Consider the following 25,353-nt stretch of genomic DNA (forward strand, 5'->3'; position numbering starts at 1 on the left):
AGTATGAGATGGAACATAAAACACCTGGCCTTCTGATAGTCTTCATTTCCTTACATTTACATGTAAATGTAAAAAAAGCCACAAATGTGAGAATTTGTTCAACATCAAATCCAACAATTTCAGGTACCTCATTTTCTCTGTGTTCATCAGAACGGGCCAGTTCTGCTGTCAGGTTATCCAAAAGGTTAACTAATGTTATCTCTCTCTGCAAAGACTGTCTCATCTGCTGGACATTTCCAACGTGCTCCTTCTGCCTTCAGTTCTCTGCAATAGCTTTCACTTGCAATTCACACTTTTCACGTGTCTCTTTATTTTCTCTCTCTAACTTCACCCATTAGTTTTGTTTAGTTTAGAGATACAGTGCGGAAACAGGCCCTTCGGTCCACCGAGTCCGCGCTGACCATCGATCCCCGCACACTAACACTATCCTACACACACTAGGGACAATTTACAATAATACCAAGCGAATTAACCTACAAACCTGTACGTCTTTGGAATGTGGGAGGAAACCGCAAATCTCGGAGAAAACCCACGTGGGTCACGGGGAGAACGTACAAACTCCGCAAAGCAAACTTTGTACCGTCAGGATCGATCCCGGGTCTCTGGCGCTGTTGGAGCTGCAAGGCAGCAACTCTACTGCTGCACCACCTACTCTATAAACTAGATATCTTCATAAACAGTGTATTATTACTGCAACCCATGACTTATCCCATCATAGATATTCCTTATGTTGTAGTCATTTCCTCCGCATTCTTTCCCTACCTCTTCCATTTTCAATTCTGTTGAAGGGCCTTCAAAATGAAATGTTAACTCATTTTATTCTCTTTCCGCAGATGCTCCCATACCAAGTGTGTTTCAGCCTTTGCAAGTTTAACATGGAAAGAATTTCTCAAGAAACATATGGGAGTAGAGAAAAACAAAACCTCACTCTGAGCCACAACGGATATTAATCCACAATAATTAATTCGGAGACAGTAACAATACTCCTAGAAAGCTCCCAATAAACCAAGGCAATCTCTATGGCAGGAGTTTCCCTTTCTTTAGATGCCTGCTGCTGACAAGGATCAATGCAAAGGATCAAAACATCTAGCAGCTGTGAGGCCTTCAAACCAGCTGAACGACTCATCACACGTAATACCCTTTTTAAAAATTGAAGGTAGACCCAAAATGCCGGAGTAACTCAGCGGGACAGGCAGCATCTCTGGAGAGAAGGAATGGGTGACGTTTTGTGTCGAGACCCTTCTTCAGAAGTTTTTTAGTTTAGTTTAGTTTAGTTTAGAGATACTCCAAAGACGTACAGGTATGTAGGTTAATTGGCTGGGTAAATGTAAAAATTGTCCCTAGTGGGTGTAGGATAGTGTTAATGTACGGGGATCGCTGGGCGGCACGGACTTGGAGGGCCGAAAAGGCCTGTTTCCGGCTGTATATATATGATGATGATGATGATGAGATACAGCGCGGTAACAGGACCTTCGGCCTACCGAGTCCGTGTCAACCAGAGATCACCCATACATTAGTTCTACCCCACACACAAGGGACAATTTCCTTGCCATATGATGAAAGAATGGGTCGACTGGGCTTGTATTTGTTGGAATTTAGAATGATGAGTGGGGATCTTATAGAAACATCTAAAATTATTAAAGGATTGGACAGGCTAGATGCAGAAAAAATGTTCCCGATATTGGGGGAGTCCAGAACCAGGGGGTCACAGTTTAAGAATAAGGGGTAGGACTGAGATGAGGAAAACCTTTTTCACCCAGAGAGTTGTGAATCTGTGGAATTCTCTGCCACAGAAGGCAGTGGAGGCCAATTCACTGGATGTTTTCAAGAGAGAGTTACATTTAGCTCAGGGTTAAAGGAATCAATGGATATGGGGGAAAAGCAGGAACGGGGTACTGATTTTAGATGATCAGCCATGATCATATTGAATGGTGGTGCTGGCTCGAAGAACTGAATGGCCTACTCCTGCACCTATTTTTCTATGTCTCTATGTTTCCACAAAAGCCAATTATCCTACAAACCTACAACCCAACAATACGAACATTGAATTCTCTAATCTTAGGTAACTACCAAACCACCACCCCCTCGCCCCATGAATATTCTCTCCCCCCTCCTTCTCACCTTTGCCACACTTGGACTCACTCCTATTTCCCCCTCATTTTCCTCTTCCACCTATGTTCCCAACTCTTCAATCCTTTTGATTTACACCTCCTGTCTTTTCATCTTTGTCCTTTGTGCAACCATTTGCCTATCAACCCCCTCCCCCCAACTGCATCTATCTATTGCTTGCTTTATCCTACGCCTTCTTTCTATCATCATTCTCCACCTCCCCTCCCCCCCCCCCGTGCCCCCCACAAACTATCTGTTTGAAGAAGGGTCCCGACAAGAAACATTAACTATCCAGACATGCTGTCTAACCTGCTGAGTTACTCCAGCACTTTGTGTCTTTTATTGCAAACCAGCATCCGCAGTTCCTTGGTTTTACATACTAATTCTATGTTATCTGACTTTCTCATTCCCTCTCTATACACTAGAGGCAATTTACAGAGGGCCAATTAACCTACAAACCTGATTGATCGTTGGGATGTGGGAGGAAACATCCCTTCCTTCTTAGACAGATCCAGGGGTCAAAAATGACTCACTTCAATCACAGTTATGTGAGCTTTCAGGTTGCTGATGAGGTGAATGTAGGCCTTTGGTGTGCCTGGGTTGAGGGTGAATCCGTAAATAGGACTATCAGTTAATTGCTGAAACTCCTGGCTCTTTCCATCTGCATGTATAACTAAGTATGGCATCATTGCATGGCCTATTTAATCATGTGTATCTCGTTATCTGCATGTGGGAGGTCTGAGAAGAAGTTCAAATAAACCAGACAAGCCTTATGGTGTTCTCTGTGTTTCCTGAATGTTAGTCAATTCAGCGTACGGATTGCTTTGCTACAGACCAGGAGACCGAAGGTAAAATAATTCTCCTGGAGAACTAACAGGATCCCAAGTGCCTTTAAAAAAATAACTAGGAAGCCTTGGAAGTCAGTCATATTACACTTTCTTTTATGGCATTAAGTAAATGAAATTCCTTTTCCCCTCAAAGTAAACATCATTCTGGAAAATTGAGGATTGACACAAAAAGCTGGAGTAACTCAGTGGGTCAAACAGCATTTCTGGAGAATAGGTGACATTTTGGGTCGAGATCCTTCAATCGACTGGATTTTTATGGGTTCAAGTCATCCTCATGCACAATGTGATTTCTGAGGTGAAGGTGCATAGAATTATACTTTTTGGGGAATTGCAAAGAAAGTTGAATCACATTGTTCATGAGCAACCATTGTTATCCTCTCCTGGGACAATCTTGGCATTCTCAGCAAAACACCAGATTAGGACCCTCATCAGCTAAGTATCATACTCTCATTCTGCAGGCCAACCCACAGTGTGCTGCATTGCCAATGCAAGTACACAAGATATTAGGAGCAGGAATAAGCCACCAGGCCACTCAGAAACAAAAAAAATACATTAAAAGATACTTTAAAATAATTGTAAAATCTCTTATATTTTGAAGTATTTCTGTGAGGGGATTACAATGTAAAAAGATTAAATTAGGCCCGATAGTTGGACAGGAAATAATGTAGCACATGATTAAGAACACATGTAGATATTATGTACAAAAATGTACAACATCTTCAGACTACTTTCCTGTGGGCCAACTCGCTGAAATTCATGTCAATGTAGGTGGCGCCTTCACGCCCACGTGGGTTTTGCATACAGCCTGTCACGGCTGGCGACTCGCCAGCAGCCTCATGAGAAGGTCCAGCCACAAGAGCTCAATAACAACTCCAAGGTCAGACACACTAATTGACCTTATCTGCACACGGGTTATGATTGGTGAGAATGTAGGTAAAAGGGGCTTCCGGAATAAACGTGACACAAGGTATCTGGTTCAGCTAAGCCTCGTTTGTTCTTTGCTTTCTGTCGTGGGATTCAGTAGATCCAACAAAGGCAATACTTACAAAGGAATACTGAATTCCTGACAGAAACAGGATTTCTGTGCGGAGTTATGCATGCACAAAGATCCACAAAGTTTCTATTAGTTTTCTGAAGTAATGGCATTGAATGCCAATAGTTTTGTTGCCATTACTACCACAAATCCTAAACCATTTTGGATAACCAATGGCTTGTTTAAATATACATCTTAAAGGAAGGGAGGGTTAGATAGGTTTGCAGAAGGGCTTCCAAAGCTAAGGCCTCACCAGCTGAAGACCTTCACATAACAAGTGGATGAAGGAAGGCGGGAATATACGGGAGTTCTGATATTGTTGTAAAATTGAATGCAATTACAGAGGTAGAAATGGTTATAGTGTATAGAAATATATGTGCGTGGATTATAATTTTAATTTATGGAGGGTGTAAGATGGGAAACTGTCCAAAATTTGTATTCAAGAACTTTTGTTTCCTGTGCAGTTCTCTACTCTCTGCCACTGAATGATAATATTGAGGTATTTAATTATGTCATCATTCAGAAAGGATAGCATCTCCCACCTACAAAACAAAAACATAACAGGAATATTTCAGCTGCTCAACACCACAAAGAACCAAAACAACCCAAATCAACGGCCTCCCCTATCTTAAATAAATCACCTATTTTGTCAGAGGCAGAGCTATCACTGGACCTAAGTAACCTATGTATTGGTGTGTGCAGTTACAAGTAGCAGCTGCAACAATTAATATTGCTGGTTTGCCATTGCCATTGATTGCAAGCTACCAATATAATTACAGAATAAAGCACATATCCTGTCCCCCACGCCCTGTTTCTGATTAACATGGTAAGAATGCTGTCTTTTATGGATGCTGGACAGTTATTTACATGATGAATATGATGTCATATCTTTGCTAAACTCTGCTCTAACATGCAGATGAAATATCACATTTTAACAACATTATGTGAATATAATGAGGCACTCGTTCCTCTTTACTGTAGTATAATATCCTAAAATGGTATGGTAAGTAACTAAAACATTACAAAACAAAGGTATGGCAAGTAACTAAAACATTACATGCAAAACAAAATGAACAATTTTATTTCCAGCTTAAATAGACAAAGAAAGAATAAGCAATTCCAAGAAAGTTTATAGCATCTCCTCCAATAGCTCAATTGCAAAATAGTCACTTTTGAAATTGGTTATTCAGAACAAGAAGGTGCAAAATTGGATCTAAGGACTTAGCCAATTATTGCAATAAGAGTATTATAATTGGCCTCAGCATCCCTAGATTAAAAATGTAAAATAAAACAATTCTTAATTCTTGTCCTCATTTTATTGTTGTCTTCCTACTTTCTTATTTAATACCTTAGTTTAGTTTAGAGATAGAGCACGGAAACAGGCCCTTCAGCCTATTGAGTCTGCACCGATCAGCGATCCCCTTGCACAAACACTATCCTACACACATTAGGGATAATTTACAATTATACCAAGCCAATTAGCCTGCAAACCTGTACGTCTTTGGAGTGTGGGAAGAAACCAGAGCTCCCAGAGAAAACCCACGCAAGTCACAAGGAGAACGTACAAACTCAATACAAACAAGCACCCATAGTCAGGATCAAACTCAGGTCCCTGGTGTTGTAAGGCAGCAAGTCTGCTGCTGCACCACCTATTGGATTGTGGCCATGCACCATGCCCACCAACCTGTTGGAATCTTATTTGAATAATGACTATGCCTCAAAAGTACATAATTGTCAGGAAATTCTTTGGTATATTATTAGATCACAAAATTAATGGTCTAAATGCAATTCTTTTTTCCTTGATTAGGAGCTCCTGCTGGAAAACTGCCGGATTCGTTGTGATGCCTGCCTGCCACAGTCAAAATGCCTGCTGGCACTGAATAGTCAAGAAATTGCGTACATCATTACAAATCAGTACTGTTGGGAATAAAGAGGAGAAAACTGAAGGGTAATTCGATAGGTTTAAATTTGTTGAATGGTACAGTCATTTCTAGATTCCTAACTCGAAGGTCTTGAATAAATTTCATATTAGCGTATTTATAATATATTAAAAAAGGCACCAATTTACTCAGATTTTATGTACTGGTTTATAAGGCCAAAGGAATTTCAGTAAATACTTTAGTTCAAAAACCAGAAGCCTTATGTTCCATGAATTCAGTTCCTCCACAAGCTTCCTGCAGAAAATGCAACATTTCCTATTACAAGAACCCGGAAAATCAAATTGAGTTTCATTCAGCAAAATTAGACACCTACTTCAAAGGAAATTAAGCCACCACTTTTCAATCAGATGTTAAATCAGTGAAATCAAAATTGCTTTTTAATTTAACAACAGCACATTTTGCTTGTCATGAAATGACAGAGAGCAGTGACTGGTTTGAAATATGAAATTACTGCCTCAAAGTGGCCAAAAGGTTGGCTTGCAGCAGCTGAATTTGCACGCTACAGGAAGCTGAGTGATTAGATGAAACATCTTCAGCACCTGTCATATTCTCCACATCTAAACAGAATGTAGCAGTTGTCATTTATTTGCTTGATGGTTTTCTTCCAAGCTTTTAACATTTCTTTTAAGAATGTTCCCCAGTACACAACTGCCTAGGAGTAATCCATTGGAAAAATACTTACTCCCAAAAGCCATCCGAAATCTTTGAGAAATTGTCCGCTTTATCTGTGCTTTGCATTGTATTTGCATTCCGCAGGGTACCACGAATTTTAATGATATTCTTAGTGTCTGTTAAAGTAACACTTACATAAAAGGCCTGCAAACTTTGTACACCAGATACACTCATCCTTATGTATTTTGCAATCTATCATCACTAAAATTGTATGGTAATGTATGTTATTTGTGAGTACTGATAAGCATACAGTGTCTCTCTGCAATTCCTAGATTCATATTTGCACAAACTAAGGAGCATCATAGCATAGTGATGTACTGAGGCACTATGCACACCTAGACAAGCCTGGAACTCAAAACATCACCACATAATAGCACATCATGAATCATGCAAGTAGGTTGCCAGAAATCAGCCCTGTGCCTTCAACAGATAGATCCAGGAGAAACAGACATCAGCATGTAAAGCCCACAACAAGAACTACAGATCTCTGTTTCCATAAATCTGTAGAGACTGTATCATTTATGTTAAGATATGAATATTGTGCCCATTATGAAATGTCCTGTTTCAGTAAAAAAAATGTATTCAAATCAGGTCATTGTCCTCCCAGTTTTAACTTGGTATTTTCACAGCCTTTTACTGAAGCACAACTGCTCTCAGTGATAAGATTAAAAATATAAAGTTAGCAGTGGTTTCCAACACACTACTCACATTTCCTGCAAAATTAAGCTCTTACATTTTGCTGGTAGCTTATAGTCTTAGTTCAGGTAAATTATTTAACTCTAACAAAAAGCTTACATTTCAACTCCAGATTCTACCCTTTATCCCATTTGTTTCTGGGCTGGGGGTGGAACTTCGCAAATATGTGAGAATAAATATTAGGAAATCCATATACAGAAGGCAAGTGAAATGATGTACCAATGATACACTTACCTCCACTGTTTCAGTATTAGAGTATCTGGTCAAGCTCTGCTGTGTGGGATTTATGACAGTGATCTGCACAAAGGCATTTGGTTTCCGATCACGAGTTGTCGTCACCAGTTCCTTGCATGCTGGTAGAAAATGCAGAAAAGAAGTGTAAGGATGGACTTTTTAAAAGAAATCAGGGGGAAAAAAAGCTCACTTTTCAACAACCTGGCAGTAGCCACAGCAGAACACTCTGCTCTACAGAGCAACTTTCCAACTAAAGGAAGTCCTTGGAAGCAAAGCTTATTGAAGGAAGTCACATGTCAAAGCTTGTTTAGAGAATTTTCCATAAATTATACCATCCTCTATTTGATTTCCTGCCAATGTTTTACTGCCAAATGTTCTTCAGTTGTCTGATCTGCACATGCATGGACATATAGTGTACACTATCCATGTTTTATCAGGAAATAACTCACTCAACCATCTGCTACCCCACAGGATCCAATATAATTTTAAGCAGGAAAGAAGAAAAAGCTTCTTATGAATAGTTTTTGTATGCAGAAACCAGCTTGTCTTCAGTACTTTTCTGCCTTTCACTCAGTGTTGTTACATGTATAGGAATGGTTCCACCAGCAGTCAGTAGCAAAAAGTGGAATGAACTCAATCGCAAATCTCACAGGACGAGGCAGTTTAATTTTTTTTTAATGATTCACAGAAACAAGAGATTCTCCAAATTAAAAGCACATTAATGAGGCAGGAAACATTTTGGAAACTGTCTTGGCTGGCTGCAAGCTGGTGCAGATCAATCAGCCTAATGCATTTACCAGAAGGAATGTGGTTCAGGAACTGAAATCTGTGCCGCAGTGCACTTTCAACAGAATTCCCCAGGAGCACTATTACAATAACAGTGCACAGTAATCAAACACAAATCAGTGAAACAGGATATCTGGGTAGAGGTTTTCACATAAAGGTTTTCAAAGCAGAAACACTGTTTATTAATAATATTCTAAACATTTACTAAAAATTATTTGGCAATATTAATTAATTGCCGAGTGTAGCTACTAACATTAGATTTGTAATGGAGTAATCACAGTAATGTTCTCACACACCATAAGATTAACCATAGACCATAGAACAGAACAGCACAGGAATGATGTCTGTGTTGAACATATTGCCAAATTAAATTAATCCCATCTGTCTGCACTTATTCATATCCCTCCATTCCCTGCGCGTTCATGTGCCTATCTGAAAGCCCCTTAATTACTCTTAGTGTACATGCTTCCGCCATCACAACTCTTGGCAGAAGGATGCAGGAACCTACCTCTCTCTGTATAATATTTTTTGCCCCTTTGACCATAACGCTATGCCCTCTTGCATTTCTAGCCCGGGGAAGAGATTTTGAATGTCTATCTATCTATGCCTCCCACAATTTTACACACTTCCATCAGGCCTCCCCTCATCCTCTGACACTCCAGAGAAAACAATCCAAGTTTGTCCAACCTCTCCTTATAGCTAATACTGTAAAATTCAGGCAGTCTGGTAAACCTCTTCTGCAGCCTGACCAAAGACTCTGCATCCTTTCTGTAATGAGGTGACAAGAACCGCACGCAGAACTCCAAATGCAGCCTAACCAAAGTCTGACAGAACGTCATCAAGACTTCCTGACTCTTATACTCGATACCACAACCAATGAAGGCAAGCATACCATGTTTACTCTCTATCTACTTGTGTTGCTATTTTGAGGGAGCTAAGGACTTGGACCCCAAGATCCCTCTATACATCAATGCTGAAAAGGATCCTGCCACTAACTGTGAACTTTACCCATATATATGACTTCTCAAAGTGCGACACCTTATACTTGCCCAATCCAAAATCCATCTGCTGATTCTTAGTCCATATCTGTAACTGATCCATATCCTGCTCTATCCTTTGATAGCCTTCTTCATTGTCTGTCACTCCACATTTTTTTTGTGTTATCTGCATAATGTTTCAAGAAACATGCACCCCCATGACAACCATATTGCTTTCACATCGTTCCATAATCTGTCTACATATCTGTTCCTCCATATTCTGCTGGCTATTGGGTGGATAATAGAGGAACAGCTATGTCGACAGAATATGTAGATCAGTGATTACAGCTTTCTTATGTTTAAGCTCTACCCATATCACCTCAGTGGATGAACCCTCCAGTAGGTCCTCTCTGAGTGCAGTTGTGACATTCTCCCTGATTACTAAGGCCTTCCCCTCTGCATCTTCTCCTTAGCCATGTATTGAACTATCTTTCTATTTCTTGCCTCGTTAGTATACAGCACAGGTAGTAATCCTGAAATTGCTGCCCATTGCCATTTGACTTACTGCTGGATGCACTGACATAATTTTGTTGGCAGATTGTACCAGTTGAAACTAACTCAGCTCTGTTAAAGCCATAACTGCACCTCTTAAAAGGGCTGCGGCAGCACAAAGACCAATGAATATGATGCCAGGCTCATACCGAATAGGTTTTCAGTTGTTAGACCAACTAGGTTCATGATTCCTCCAGTGCCATTCCACGAATCCCTTTGCAGTACCTTGATAACGATCTAGCTTAGATGTTGATGCTCATAGTGAAAAAGCACAGACGACAGGTAGGCTATTTAGGCCAGAGATCATCTTCAGAAGTGTGTTATTCACAGTGGTAGGAAGAAAAGGAAACAGAATAAAGTAGATCTCACTGGAACCAGCCTCTGTGCCCTCGTCAGAACTATGATCTTTTGTGGAATTCACCCTCCCCACCACAGTGAACACTCGCTACCTACTGGGAGGGCATAGGTACCAAATGAAAAAGCCATTCATGGGAGCAAAGCCTTGTGTCTTGTGATAAGGTTGCATGTGTGGGCCAGAACAAACCCAGCTCACAAAATGGCTGAAGAAAAAACCTTAACAACTTGAAAAAGCTTGTTTTAGTTTTGCTAGCTGTTAAAAAATGACTTTTTGAAAGTTTCTAGAGGTCACTAACATTCAAAAATATTTTAAAACTATTGAAAGTGAATTGTTCAATTGAAAAAAAGGATTATAGAAATGTTAAAAAAATAAGTCCCTTAAAACACGTTAAGAATATTAGAGCAGCTCAATTAATTAAAACACATCTAAATTACTTTATACTTGCCGTTCTCTCTGGGGTCTCACAGCCATTTGCGTCCATTCAAATCAATAGGCTCACTGTTCTTGCTCATGCTCTATCTGGCACAGGTTCAGTGAGCAGATTCCCCAGTGTAACTGCTGAGGTTTCATCAGCTTCATGCACTGCCACTGGACTGCATGTCAAGACCAGCTGGGAAACCATGGGCTGAACTCAGGCAGCACCGTTTGAGAATTACGGGTTCGCATGGGTGTTCTGAAAATGCTGACACTAAACAGGACAAATAGCAGCAATTCATCACAGAACTGCCAGTTTCCCAGCAAGGTCTGACCCACATAATATCTTTTAAATGGGAAGGAACCCATGGATATTGGGTGTACAAATCTTGATGTGTTGGTTTTGAAACAGAAATAGGTTAAATTGCAGGTACAAAAGCAATTTGGAAGTTAAATAGTGCGATGGTCTTCAGTGTTAGATGGCTTATTTAAGGAAGCATTGCTGTATTCATTCAAAATTTTGGTGATAGCACACTTGGAACATAGTTAGTCTCTAGTTTTATTCTCTGCAGACAAGGAGGTTATATTCCTTCCTTTTCTCCAGAGATGCTGCCTGACTATTGTCTATTGTCTATTGACCCGCTGAGTTACTCCAGCATTTTGTACCTATCTTAAGGATATACTCATCTTGGATGTCGTACAGATGTGATTTGCTTTCTAAATTCTGAGATCCGTGGAATTTGTCATGAGGGCAGAGTGAGTGGGACAGGACAATTCTCGTCAGTTCAAAAGAGTGTGAGGTGATCTAGAAATTTGTTCAGATAACTCCAAAAGGCAGTAATGTGCTGCTAACATCTGCAAGAACATAATCTGCACACATCTCTGAAGGACTTGGCATCTATCGCTGACACTGTGCCTGCATTTTGCATAATATTTTCATATTCACCATTGCTGGATAACTGAAAATAATTATGCAGGTACAGCAGGCAGTGAAGAAAGCTAATGGCATGTTGACCTTCATAACAAGAGGAGTTGAGGGTTAGGAGCAGAGGTCCTTCTGCAGTTGTGCTGGGTCCTGATGAGACCACACCTGGAGTATTATGTGCAGTTTTGGTCTCCAAATTTGAGGAAGGACATTCTTGCTATTGAGGGAGTGCAGCGTAGGTTCACGAGATTATTTCCCAGAATGGCGGGACTGTCATGTGTTGAAAGACTGGAGCGACTGGCCTTCTATACACTGGAATTTAGAAGGATGAGAGGGGATCTTATTGAAACATATAAGATTATTAAGGGATTGGACCCGCTAGAGGCAGGAAACATGTTCCCGATGTTGGGGGAGTCCAGAACCAGGGGTCACAGTTTAAGAATAAGGGGTAGGCTATTTAGAACGGAGATGAAGTAAAACCTTTTCACCCAGAGAGTTGTGAATCTGTGGAATTCTCTGCCTCAGAAGGCAGTGGAGGCCGATTCTCTGGATGCTTTCAGTACGGGGTACTGATTGTGGATGATCAGCCATGATCACAGTGAATGGCGGTGCTGGCTCGAAGGGCCGAATGGCCCACTCCTGCGCCTATTGTCTATATAATAACTGTAACTTGTCCCATTTGGACATTGACCAAATTGTTGTAGTTAACTCACAGAAGAAACAGCTCTCATTAATACTCGATCAAAAACAACATTACTTCTAGGCCAATTATACCATGGCTGCATTAAAAGTACATACTTTTAATACCTCAGCATACTGCCAATCACCTTCAAAAACCTTTTTTTGCAACCAAAACACATTTACAGTGGCCATTTGACCTGAATTACCTCTCCTTTTCATAGATGAAATGTGTGAGTCTTATAAGCACAACAGACATTCACAGATTCCACAAGCGTGTACTTACATCCATCACCGTATGATTCCTCAAGTATAAAAGCACAGACATCCCTACACAGCTCACTGTTAAAATCGCAATCACCTTCAGTCTCAACTACCCTTATGATCATTCCAGCCCATAAATGCTGATGTATATAACATATCACAACTTGTTTATCACATCAGCACTGACACCTTCTACTCCAAATACAGGATCACCTACTTCTCCATCAACCCATAGGGTCAGACAGAACAGCCAGGGATATTCACTTTCATTTCTGAATTCTCCTAAGTATATTCACTCTTATTTGACCATCATCTGAACTCAGCCATTGGGTGCCAAGATGGAGCAAGGTAAGGATCATCAGTCAAGACAGAAGCAGGATCAAGGCCCATATCATGACATCCACCAAGACCTGTAGTTGAAGCAGAAAGTTGATGAAGGTGAGGAGCCAACTCTCAGCATCATGAGCCCCATCCTGGATCCTTCTGAACATTATTTGAGACAGTGTTTGACCTTGGAAAGGTTCTTATAAGGCCCATAATATCCATCCCTTCCGCCACACTCACTTTCAAATTACTCTCATTGTTTCACGCTAATTCTTATACTAATTCACGACAGAATAGGATAAGCCCTGTGTCTGCACAATAGAAACTTGGTCAGTAATTACAAGTGGTCCCACAAAGCCCTTGTGAAAGAAATGCAACATTCAAGCTGTCTCACAAGGAGTTTTGTACGGATGTACTATATCTACATTTGTTTTCCCACAAGGACGTGATTGACAGAAATTTCTCAAAGCAGAAGAAATGAAGCACAGATTGTTTTTAATGGAGCGTTATCACAAAAATGAGATCCTCCATGCAGTTTCAAAGGCATTTCAACACTAGCTAGACACAACATTCTGGAGTAACTGAATGGTCAGGTAGCATCCCAGGAGAACATGGATAGGTGACTTTTTGGGTTGGGACCCTTCTTCAGCCTGACCCCTCAGACTGCCTGACCCGCTGAGTTACTCCAGCATTTTGTCTCTCTTTGGTAAATCAGCATCTGCAGTTCCTTGTTTCTTCAACTTACTGGCTGCTGCTCTGCCTCTGGGATCAGACTAGTCTTGGTGTTACAATGTCTGTCCTACTTTTGGATTTCTGAGAAAGTCTGGTTTCTGTAGTAAACCAACACAATAAGCTTTGAAACATCTAAAAGTGTCCATTATTATATATAACATTAAATTACCATGACACACTAGAATGATCTTATATGGCCAGGCTTATTGTCCACTCCCTTAGCTGCTTCTTCCAGCTCTCTACCATCTCCTGGCAAAATTGGACATGGACTCCTCCATGCTCCTCCTCATGGAGCCTGCCTGACAGACCGATCATTTTAGAGTGTCAGCCAAATAACTTTCTCCTACATGCATCCCTACCATGGTGAGCTGAACCATTCAAGTCAATGCTACTGACAGGTCTTCCTTAGTTGAGACACAAGGTCCCTTTTCTTTACTGTTGGACTGCAGCTATTGGAGCCGGTTGTCTCCTCTGGTGAAATGTGATCCTCAGATCTACTTTATTCTCTTTTGGTACTAGTATCTGTAGAGATGCAGGACTAGTGCACTGATGATTGCAATGGGTGCTTTTCTTCTGCAGTTGCTGGTGCCTGCAACTTCTGCTCTGCAAATGACTCCTGCAGTTACCCTAGAGTAGAAGGATGTGGCTCAGTTATCCCTTCCCTGCCACTCTGCAGGACCCATGAAAACAAAAGCAATACATGTTAGGTGGTCGGCTATAAAGCTCACTTGCAAATAATACATTGTAGTGGCCTGGCGGAGGCCAGAGAAAAGGCAAGACGCCAGGCAGTTTTAGATAAGGGTCTTTATTAGGCTGTGAGCTCCTGCTCACAGCATAGTCCACCTAGGGATGAGCCACGCCTCCCAATGGGCTGGCTTTTAACCCCTTACGCCTGTCCGTCACGTGACGAGGGGGCTGACCCAAAGAGTGGCCTGATCCCCAGGGACCGCCACAGGACCCCCCCCCCCCCCAAGAACCGGAGGTACAAAACGGACAGGAGGGCGCACGAGGCGACCAGCCCGGGTGCGCACCATGACCGGCGCAGGGACCGGCGACTGACCGACAGGTGGAGGGGTCGTAGCAGACACTGGCGGGGGTAACGTGGACGGGGGGCGACCGCACGGGCGGGGCTGCGCAACCGGCACCGGCCGATCAATGTCCACGTGTGCCGGCTTCAGCCGTGCGACCGAAACAGTCTCGCTGCGACTCCCCATGTCCAGAACGAATGTGGCCGAGCCGTGTTGCAGGACCCGGAAGGGGCCCTCGTACGGCCGCTGGAGAGGTGATCGGTGCGCGTCCCTGCGCAGGAACACAAACTGGCAGTCCTCCAGTGGGGCCGACGGGCGTCGGTCCCCGAGGCCCTCCTTGCTCATAATTCGAGTTGCCCGCTCGGCCTCGTTGAGGCCGAACCTCCTGATAAGGAGGTCTTTGAGGCCCGCATATTTGTTAGCCGCGGGGGGGTCGTTCAGGTCTTGCTGTCTCCTGGTCCAGGGCGCCGACGACGTAGAAATACTTCGTTTGGTCCACGGTCACGCCTCGCACAGCAAACTGTGCCTCTGCCTGCTGGAACCAGACCTCAGGCTCTTCGGTCCACAGGGTCGGGAGTTTGAGGGAGACGGCATCGAGGTCGGCAGGACCGGGTTGCGCATTACTGCGAGACATCACGACGCGTGATGAATGTCGAGGTCACCAGTGTAGTGGCCTGGCGGAGGCCAGAGAAAATGCAAGACGCCAGGCAGTTTTAGATAAGGGTCTTTATTAGGCTGTGAGCTCCTGCTCACAGCGTAGTCCACCTAGGGATGAGCCACGCCTCCCAACGGGCTTGCTTTTAACCCCTTACGCCTGTCCATCACGTGACGAGGGGGCTGACCCAAGGAGTGGCCTGATCCCCAGGGACCGCCACAACATTTAATATATTTTAATTGTATTTTCAATGTAAAAGGAACATTTACTGTGCACTGTAGCATGCATCGTTTTGCAGATATTGATATCTGGATATGTTTGAAGGCAACATTTGTTGCTTGTGTCAACGAGATGAGTGCATGGTTGCCACTTTTGAACATTTTTAAGAGACAAGTTTTCAGTGAATACTGAAATTATCTATGATTATCCCAGATGATAGGTATATGCATGATGTGTAAGAAAATAACTGCAGATTCTGGTACAAATCGAAGGTATTTATTCACAAAATGCTGGAGTAACTCAGCAGGTCAGGCAGCATCTCAGGAGAGAAGGAATGGGTGACGTTTCGGGTCGAGACCCTTCTTCAGACTGATGTAAGGGGGCAGGAAAAAGGAAGGATATAGGTGGAGACAGGAAGATAGAGGGAGAACTGGGAAGGGGAGGGGAAGAGAGGGACACAGGAACTCAAGTTGGAGAAGTCAATGTTCATACCGCTGGGCTGCAAGCTGCCCAAGCGAAATATGAGGTGCTGTTCCTCCAATTTCTGGTGGGCCTCACTATGGCACTGGAGGAGGCCCATGACAGAAAGGTCAGACTGGGAGTGGGAGGGTGAGTTGAAGTGCTCAACCACCGGGAGGTCAGGTTGGTTAAGGTGGACTGAGCGAAGGTGTTGAGCGAAACAATCGCCGAGCCTGCGTTTGGTTTCACTGATGTAAAGAAGTTGACATCTAGAGCAGCGGATGCAGTAGATGAGGTTGGAGGAGGTGCAGGTGAACCTCTGTCTCACCTAGAAAGACTGTTTGGGTCCTTGGATGGAGTTGAGGGGGGAGGTAAAGGGACAGGTGTTGCATTTGGTATATGCATGACTATAAGTTTTGGCCAGCCTTCTATGAAGCTGTGATAGCAAGAGTTCTCACAATGTAGGAGACGTACTCCTTCGGTATTATATGGCAAACTGCAAGCATCCTTAGATATTACTCCCTGATGATATTTGTATGGGAATTATACTTATGGACATGTGCAGTGGTGGTATCTGCCTTAAATATGTTTATATTGCATGTGAAGATGTGAGTTGTTGCAAGATCCAGGAGTGTGGCATTATCCCCTTGACATGGTGTGCAGAAATTGTGAAAGATGTATTGATATGCAATGCTTCAATGCAGAAACGTTTCAAGTAGTAAGCTGTATTTGAAAGTGGACAAGTGTGATGGAAGAAGTTGTGTTAGCAGAGTGTGAAAAATGCAAAGACAAGGAGAGTAGATGTAATGAAAAACTACGTTTTCAGGACTCATTTTGATCAGTCTTGTAAGACATTTTGTCATAGTCATACATCATGGAAACAGACCCTCACTTGCCCATGCTGACAAAGACGTTCCATCTGCACTAGTCCTACCTGCCTGTGTTTGGCCCATCTATATACTAAAACTCTCGTTTGTTTGTTTGTTTGAACTTCAGCCAAAACTGTACACGATAGCGCAACATTTTTAGGCCCACCTTATTTACAGTCATCGCTTTAATGGTAAAAATGGTCGTTTTATTGAAATTGGTGTTATATTTTAAAAGTTATTCACATTTTAAAGTTTTTTAAAACCAGCGCATGCGCAGTTGGGGCCGGTCCTTACATAAGATGGCCCCCAGACCAGCGCCTATTCTTACATAAGATGGCCACCGGGTGACTGCGCGTGCGCAGTTAGGGGGAGGGTCGTCATTTTCGTTCAGCTCCCACTTCCCGGCAGACGCCCGTTTGGTTCCGCGGCCCAAGTGGGGGGAGCGTCACCGCCGCCGCTCCAAACCCCAGGCGTATATCCATCATGGCCGGCGCCCCATCACTTCTGCCGTCGCTGCAAACCCCGGGCGTCTCCTTCACTGCTAGGCCCCAGAGCCTCGCTGATCCATCTCGCCGCCGCCGCTGCTTCTCCTTCCCGCTCCAAACCCCGGGTGTCTCCATCATGGCCGCCACTCCGCTCTCCAGCTCCGCTGAGCCATCACACCACCGCCGCTGCTCCCACTGCTGCTCTAAACCCAAGGCATCTCCATCATGGCCACCGCTGCTCCCAGTTCCGCTCTAAACCCCATCGCTGCCGTCGCCACTGAACCTTCAGCTCCCGCTCAGCATCATCGCTGCTGCTGCCGCTCTCAGCCACGGGTGTCTCCTTCCCGGCTCAGCCCTGGATCTACCACCGAGCAGTTAAAGGTCAGACTAACTAGACCAAGCGAACCCGCTGTGCCCAAACCCCTCCCGCATTCGCTCAGCGCCGGATCCCCCTCCCCCTTCACTCCTCTCCACCCACTCCTCTCTCTCCCCCTCCTCTCTCCCCCACTCCTCTCCCTCCTGCTCCACTCCTCTCCCCCCACTCCTCTCCCTCCCTCTCCACTCCTCTCCCCCCACTCCTCTCCCTCCCCCTCCTCTCTCTCCCCCTCCTCTCTCTCCCCCTCCTCTCCCCCTCCTCTCTCCCCCCTTCTCTCTCTCCCCCCTCCTCTCCCCCCCATCCTCTCCCCCCCACCTCTCCCCCCACCCCTCCCCCCATCTCTCCAGCCCCACCTCTCCCCCGTCCTCTCCCCCCGCTCTTCTCCCTCCTCTGCTCTTCCCCCACTCCCTCCTCTCCTCTCCCTCTCCCTCCACCCCCCTCCTTCCTCTCCCTCCTCCCTCCTCTACCCCTCCCTCCTCTTCCCCCTCCCTCCTCTCCGCCCTCCCTCCTCTACCCCTCTCCCTCCTCTCCCCCCTCACTCCTCTCCCCCCCTCCTCCCACCCTCCCTTCTCTCCCCCCTCCCCACTCACACACTCCATCCCCCCTCCTCCCCCTTTATCCCCCCTGCCTTCACTTGATCAATACCTAACTCTTTTTAACATCATGCCAAGAGGGAGGAAGACCTCCGAGGTCATACAGACCAACGAACCCTTCCGAATTTGGCAGAAAGCTTCCACCTTCTTATTTTATTTCTGCCATTCCGATTTCGCCTTACATTTTTCCGGAAACACATGTCTTGACACTTGCCCCACCACTCGCCCCACCCCGCTTCGCCACGCCTCTTGCCTGGCCTCGCCGCTCGTCCGGCGTTGCCTATCCAGGCCGGGCCTTGCCGTTCACCGGGATTCTCCTCGCCGCTACGCTCGCTGGGCCGGGCCTCGACTCACCTCGCCTCTCGCCGAGTCTTGCCTTGCCGCCTGCCGGGCCTTGCTCTCCGCCGGGCCTCGTCTCTTGCCTCGCCAGGCCTCTCCGCTCAGTGGGCCTCACCTCGGTTCGCCGGGCCTCGCCTCGCTGCCCGCCGGGTCTCACCGCTTGCCGGGCCTCGCCTCTCCACTTGCCAGGCCTCGCCTCGCCTCTCCGCTCGCTGGGCCTCGCCTCTCCGCTCGCTGGGCCTCGCCTCGCCGTTCGCCCGCCGGGCCTCGCCGTCCGCCAGGCCTCGCATTCCGCTGGGTCTCGCCGCTCAGTGGGCTTCACCTTGGCTTGCTGGCCCTCGCCTCGCCGCTCACCAGGCCTCGCCTTGCCTCACCGCTCACCGGGATACTCGTCGCTGCTCGCCGGGACTCGCCTCGCCTCTCGCCGGGCCCGCTCCTCGCCTCTCGCCGGGCCCGCTCCTCGCCACTCGCCGGGCCCCTGCGTCGCCGGGCCTGCCTCGCCTAGCCGCTCCCCAGACCTCGCCTCACCTCGACGCCCGCCGCCGTTGTGATTTGCTGTTGAAGACCACTGTTGCAAGTATGTCTTCAATTAAATTAGATATGTGCAGTTTTAAATGGAACTCTTTCTTCATAACTTAGTCATACATATTATGATCATTGTTGTTTTATTCAATACCAAGAGAATTGGGATGTGTACAGATAACCAAAATAGAAAAACCAAAACATAATAATTTTTTCTTTGTTGTAAAAAGTATTTCTGTTCAATTACCTTTCTATAAATACTAGAATATACTCATGGGAGGCCTGGCATTGTACATGTAGTCCATGAACTACAGACTGTTGGAAATAATAGTCATTTTCACACATGAATGTAGCACAATGCGTATGCACATTTGGCGTGCTTACTTTTTTTTCCTGAAAAGTTGCATTATGTGCTATATTATGAATTTGATGTAAAATTCTGAATTTTGGACATCAAAATTATGAATTTGTAAAACCAAATGTTGGGAGGTCTGTTCATGAACCATACTGCGACCACACCTCTCTATGTTGGAAGAATGGAAGATGCAGAGATTCCCAAAGCCGTTTATCGAAAGCACAAGGTGTGGAGATGAGTCACATCCTCTGTACAGGAGACGATCTCTGGATATGGGAGGATTTCAGGGACATCAAGAAGGACGCCAGGATCAACCTATTACGTCTGAATGGGTGGTGCCCTGTAATGCTCAACTCTTGAAGTTGTTCAAATGTTACATCAACGTTGAGATATGCTCCTCTGTAAAGTCGGTCAAATACGTGTTCAAGCACACCTTGAAGGGGAGTGAGCAAGCAGTTTTGGGAATTAACAGGGATGACGAAATTGCACAGTACTTTACTGGCAGATACATTGGTCTGTCGGAAGCAATGGGATTAAAATTCTTGGATTTCCAACTCATGAGAGATGCCCCGCTGTCATTCGACTCCAGGTACATCTACCACAAGAACAACAAGTCGTCATCAGAGTCGATGCTGGTCGGCTGGTGAGAAATGAGGCTATCACGAGAACAACTTTAACTGAATTCATGGAATTGTGTTCTCGAGATCAATTTGCAAGAACACTGTACTACAGTGATGTACCCCGATTTTACACATGGAACAATAAGAAATGGCAAAGAAGGAAGTTTGGGAAGATAGTGGAAGATCTTCCAGGTATTTTTGAAGCCAACGTTCTGGGACGAGTGTATACGGTTTCTCCAAGATGTGACCTCTACTACTTGAGACTGCTTCTCCATCACGTAAAAGGGCCAGTATCCTTCAATTCATTGAGGACGCATGATGGACATATTCTTCCTTCCTTCAAAGACGTCTGCATAGAAAGGTTTGTTGCAAACTGACGACCATTGGCAACAGGCGATGGAAGATGCTGAATGGACAAGACTCCCCGAAGCAATGAGAGATTTGTTTGTTTTGCTGATGATTGCTGAGATTAACTCTTCTCGACAATTATGGGATCGCGTCAAGTATTCAATGTCTGAAGATTACCTTCAAAGAGAATGGAGAACAATCGATGATCCAAATATCATGATTGATGAGAGGCATCATGATCAGGCTCCGTTGTATATTCAAGACAAGCTTGTGAATTACAACAAGACACTGGGATACTTTCATGTGCCACTACCAAGACATGGAAGGATGAACCTTGATAGTAGCAATCCAGAATTGCTGAGTGAACTGCAGCACAATAGACCTGAAGAACAGTGATTTGTTGAAGAGAAGGAGCCTCTGCTGAATGCTGAGCAAAGAGCAGTGTATGACCATGTGTGCAGCTGCTTGGAAAGGAATGTTCCTTCAATGTTTTTCATTGATACACCAGCAGGAATGGGCAAAACAATTCTCACCAATTTGATCCTCTCCAAAGTTCGAGGTCAAGTTGATGTTGCTTTTGCTGTAGCATCCTCTGGTATAGCAGCTACTTTGATGCCTAGTGGAAGAACTGCACATTCTTGATTCAAGATACCCATCGAAGTGACCGATAATACAATGTGCAACATTGAGAAGAACTCCAACATGGTTCATTTGATCAGAAATGTGAGACTGATTTTTTGGGATGAGTGCCCGATGATTAGGAGAGAGAGCTTTGAAGCAGTGGACAGAACTCTTCGAGATCTATGCAAAAAGAACGATGAGCCTTTTGGCGGCATTCTTACCTTTTGTTGTGGTGATTTTCGACAACTCCTTCCTGTTGTGAAAAGGGGAAATGATGCTGATGTTGAAAATTCCTGCATCAAGAAATCCTATTAATGTTCAAATTGTTATATTTTGTTATTCATATTTTAAACTTTAATAAATCCCTTTTCCACTTGCTGTGCCCGTCAGCCGCCCATGCGCAGTAATACCTCCATGTTCGACATCACAATGGAAACCCAACGGGCGGGAATGGCGGCGCCGCCGGAGAGCCTCTAAGAATGGAGGGGGGGGAGATAAGGGGGTGGATGGAGTGGGTCACTGGGGGGTGGGAGGGGAAGGGGGGGAGTGGGTGGGGAAGAAGAGCGGTTGAGGGGATGGAGTGAGGGAGGGGAGGGGAGGGTGCTAGACCAATGCAGAAAAAAACACAATTTTAAAGAAAAATCGCGATTTTCATTGAGATTTAAACAAAAAAATGTTTAAAGCCATTTATTTTAAAGAAAAAGGGCGATTTTCCCCATCACAATGGCAACCCTATGAGTTGTGGGCCCAATGGGTCCACTTGGTCTAGTATCCCTCTAAATCTTTCCGATCCATGTACCTCCAAAGACGTACAGGTATGTAGGTTAATTGACTGGGTAAATGTAAAAAATTGTCCCTAGTGGGTGTAGGATAGTGTTAATGTGCGGGGATCGCTGGGCGGCGCGGACTTGGTGGGCCGAAAAGGCCTGTTTCCGCGCTGTATATATATGATATGATATGATACCTGTCCAATTATCTTTTAAATATTATTATAAATGCCTTACTTTCTGAAACAGCGTGGTCAAGAGTTTAAATATCATATGTACTGACAATAAAACAATGAAATTATTACTTGCAGCAGCTTAACGGGTCTGCAAACATAATATCCATAGATTATATAAAACTATAGATACTATATATAATGTTGGTGTTGGTGTTAATGTCGAGTAATATGACGCTCACGTAATATGACACTTATGCGAATAACCTCAGCAGCACTGGTTTTTAAACTGCACTATACATTGCTACTTTAAGTAAATAAACTTTAAAGAGGCAAATAATGTTGTTTTAACAGGGAAAGAATGGAACTGAGGAATTTCCAGAATGTGGTCTGTATTCAGATCTGTTAGGTTCTGAGAAGATAAGCAGGGTGGTTACTGAAAATGTGTTTCCTGCAGCTGGAGAGTCTAAAACATGCCATATTCTGTGAATGAAAGGCCAATTTGTTGGGGTTGAGTTGAGGTGACATTTGTTGAGGTTGAGCTTTCTTGGATGGGTTGCAATTTTTTGTAATTGTCTGTACCAGAGATTTGTGGAGATTCAGTCACTGATTGAAAATTCTGAGAGATTTTGAAATTCTAAGTTCAACAAAAAGTATGAGGATATACCAGGCATTTGGATCAATCACGCTCTTATTGAATTGATGGAGAGGACTGCATGCTCTGCATAACCTTCTCCTACTTCTACTTCCTAAGTGCTTTTAGTCTTCAGGTGCTTACATAACACTTTCCTTTGCACTTCAGCAGCCTTTTGCCTGCCCTTTGCAACCACTTGAAGAGCATTGAATAGGAACAAAGGCGATAGGAGACAGGCACTAAGGAAGGCACACCGATATTTAATAGATTGTTTTTCTTAAATTGTTAAGTGTGAGAATGTCGACTTGTTTGAGTTTTGTACTGATCAGTTGTGGACAAGTGAACACTGGAATAAGATGGGAACTTTGGTGCCGTGTGTTTTATTTTTATGCATTTATGAACAATGCTTGGAACACCAGCACTTAATGGCTATCCCTAATGGCCATTAAAAGGCTGAAAGTAATTGCTTTGTTGAGCTGCTTCAGTCCTTGCAGTAAATGTAATCTCACAGTGTTGTGAGGTTGGGAGTTGCAAGGATCTCACTCAGGAGCAATAGACCAATGGAATTTTTCAAGTGAGGATGATACGTGACTAGGAGATGATTTTGCAGCCAGTGATGTTCCCAAGTGTATGCTGCTTTGCTCTTTTAAATGAGGGTGTGAAACAAACTGTCAAGGAAATTTTAGCAAGTACCTTGCATATGTATGCTCTGCAGCTACAATATACGTGACGGAAGCTGGGATTGCTCAAAGCAATGGATCATTTCCTGGCACTAAAGTGGCATGAATGTTATATTTATCAGCCCGTGTTTGAATGTTGTCCAGGCCTTTCTACACGAAAGCATAAAATAATTCAATTGTGTACGGAATTGTGATTTCATTCAATTTTCTTTTCTTGAAAATCAAATGGGCCGCCCCATAAAAGATGTCAGGCTCCTTGAGAATTGAGAATTGAAAACATTCAACAGTAGTTTTCCTTGCGGGAAACAGTGGGGGGAGTTAGGAGTCAAGTAATTTGTTATAGAATACCCAGCCTCTGACCTCCATTTGTAGCCACAGTAATTATGTGGCTGATCCAGTTATATTTTTGGCTAACGTGATCACCAGAATGTTGAGAGTGGTGCATTCAGTGATTGTATTACTGGTGAATATTAAAACTAAGTGGTTGCTCTATTATTTTGGAGACAGTCATTTCATGGCATTTAAGTGACATGAATGTTACATTTATCAGCCATGCTTGAATGTTAGCTAGACCTTACTGCTCAAAAACATAAAACATTTCAACTGTGAATGGAGTAGTGATGCTATTCAGTTTTCTTTTCATGGAATGCACAATTCTATTGGTCTATTCTGACAGAAATGCATATGTGAAATTGCCTTCTTCCGTGCTTACTCCTCCTTTTCCTAGTCCTCCTCTCTTCTGTCTGTTGTATAACCAACCATTGGTTGTGGAGGAAGCCCACATTCACCCCTTTCTCCCCCCTCAAACCTGTGCCCCTAATACACTTGCACCTACTTTTCCCTCCTCGTAATTTCCTTCCACATGTGCCACAATTGGCAATTCTTCAATCCTTTTGTCTCACACCTTCAGTTTCTTTCACCTCTGGCCTTTGTCAACCATCTGCATATCAGGCCCTCCCCCCCCCCCCCCCCCCCCCCGGCCTTTGTTCATCTATTACCTGCCACACTTTGTCCTGTCCCTCCACTCTTCCCGCATTCTTTCCCCCTGCAGTCAGTCTGAAGAAGGGTCCCAACCTGAAACGTTGCCGTTCCATGTTCGCCTGGGATGCTGTCCAGCACTTTGTCCATTTTTGTAAACAGTATTTGCTGTTCCTTGTTTCTACATGTTCTTTTCAGCTATCTGTAACTGATGCAAGGCAGTCATGATAATTGCTCCTCACTTCTGCAGGCAGCAATCAACAACACAATTCCTCTGTCACTCAAATCATTCAGATTAGAGAGCATCATAAAATTTGCATGTTGCCATCATTGCAATAAAAAGCATGCCAAGTTGCACTATGCAAGTCTGTCATCTTTTAATGTAGGCTGGATAATGTGATTCCCCCAAAGGGCCTGTCCCACTTAGCCGATTTTTTTGGCGACTGCCGGCGACTGTCAAAGTCGTAGCAGATCGCCGAAATGTTCTTTTCCCGACGACAATGACCACGACAATGCCGAGTCAGGTCGAGATTACACCGTCTTCGGAAACATCGCAAAATTCCCACACTGTCAATGGTTCTCCGGCGTCCTAATTTTTGCTGAAATCACTGACAAGTCGGTAAGTACTTGAGAGTTTTGAACTATAACATCTTGTATGGGTTACTTAAAAACCAAGCTTCACTGTAACAAGGCATAAACTGGATTTACTTCCAGTTTACTAATAGCAGTATTTTTAAAAAAAAATGTAAGTGGTTAAGTGGATTTTTGTGAAAAGTGTGTGGGCATTCTTTCAAAATGTACGGGAGATGCATATCTGGTTTCTGGGTTGCATATCTGGGTTGGTAACCCACTTTAAATGTAATGGCTGATGGCCATAAACATCACGAAAATTCCAACGCTTACCTGACCGTCAAACTGTCACCTCCAATCTACCTGTCAAATGTCCTGACGGTAAATAAATTGGTTAAACACAAGCATTTTATGGTATTTGGAAATGACTTTACTAATTTTAATATTATGTGCTTCTAACTGCATCTAAGAGAACCTAACAAACCTGGGGACAGCATGCGACAGCGCCTGCAATAAGCAA

General features: G+C 44.1%; 1 protein-coding gene across 5 annotated transcripts in view; it reads right to left on the reverse strand.

Moving 5' to 3' along the window:
* Positions 1 to 25,353, reverse strand: part of inpp4b (inositol polyphosphate-4-phosphatase type II B) — a 514,249-nt gene that overhangs the window by 238,619 nt on the left and 250,277 nt on the right. For 4 of the 5 annotated variants that reach the window (XM_078404977.1, XM_078404995.1, XM_078404967.1 and 1 more), the window contains one exon: positions 7,533 to 7,651. The exons of the other annotated variant lie outside the window; for it this stretch is intronic. In XM_078404977.1, the coding sequence (XP_078261103.1) occupies positions 7,533 to 7,651 (119 nt within the window). The remainder of the gene's footprint in view (positions 1 to 7,532; positions 7,652 to 25,353) is intronic. 5 annotated transcript variants of the gene reach the window in all.

Source organism: Rhinoraja longicauda, chromosome 1 (assembly GCF_053455715.1).
Source record: "Rhinoraja longicauda isolate Sanriku21f chromosome 1, sRhiLon1.1, whole genome shotgun sequence".
Taxonomy (NCBI): Eukaryota; Metazoa; Chordata; class Chondrichthyes; order Rajiformes; family Arhynchobatidae; genus Rhinoraja; species Rhinoraja longicauda.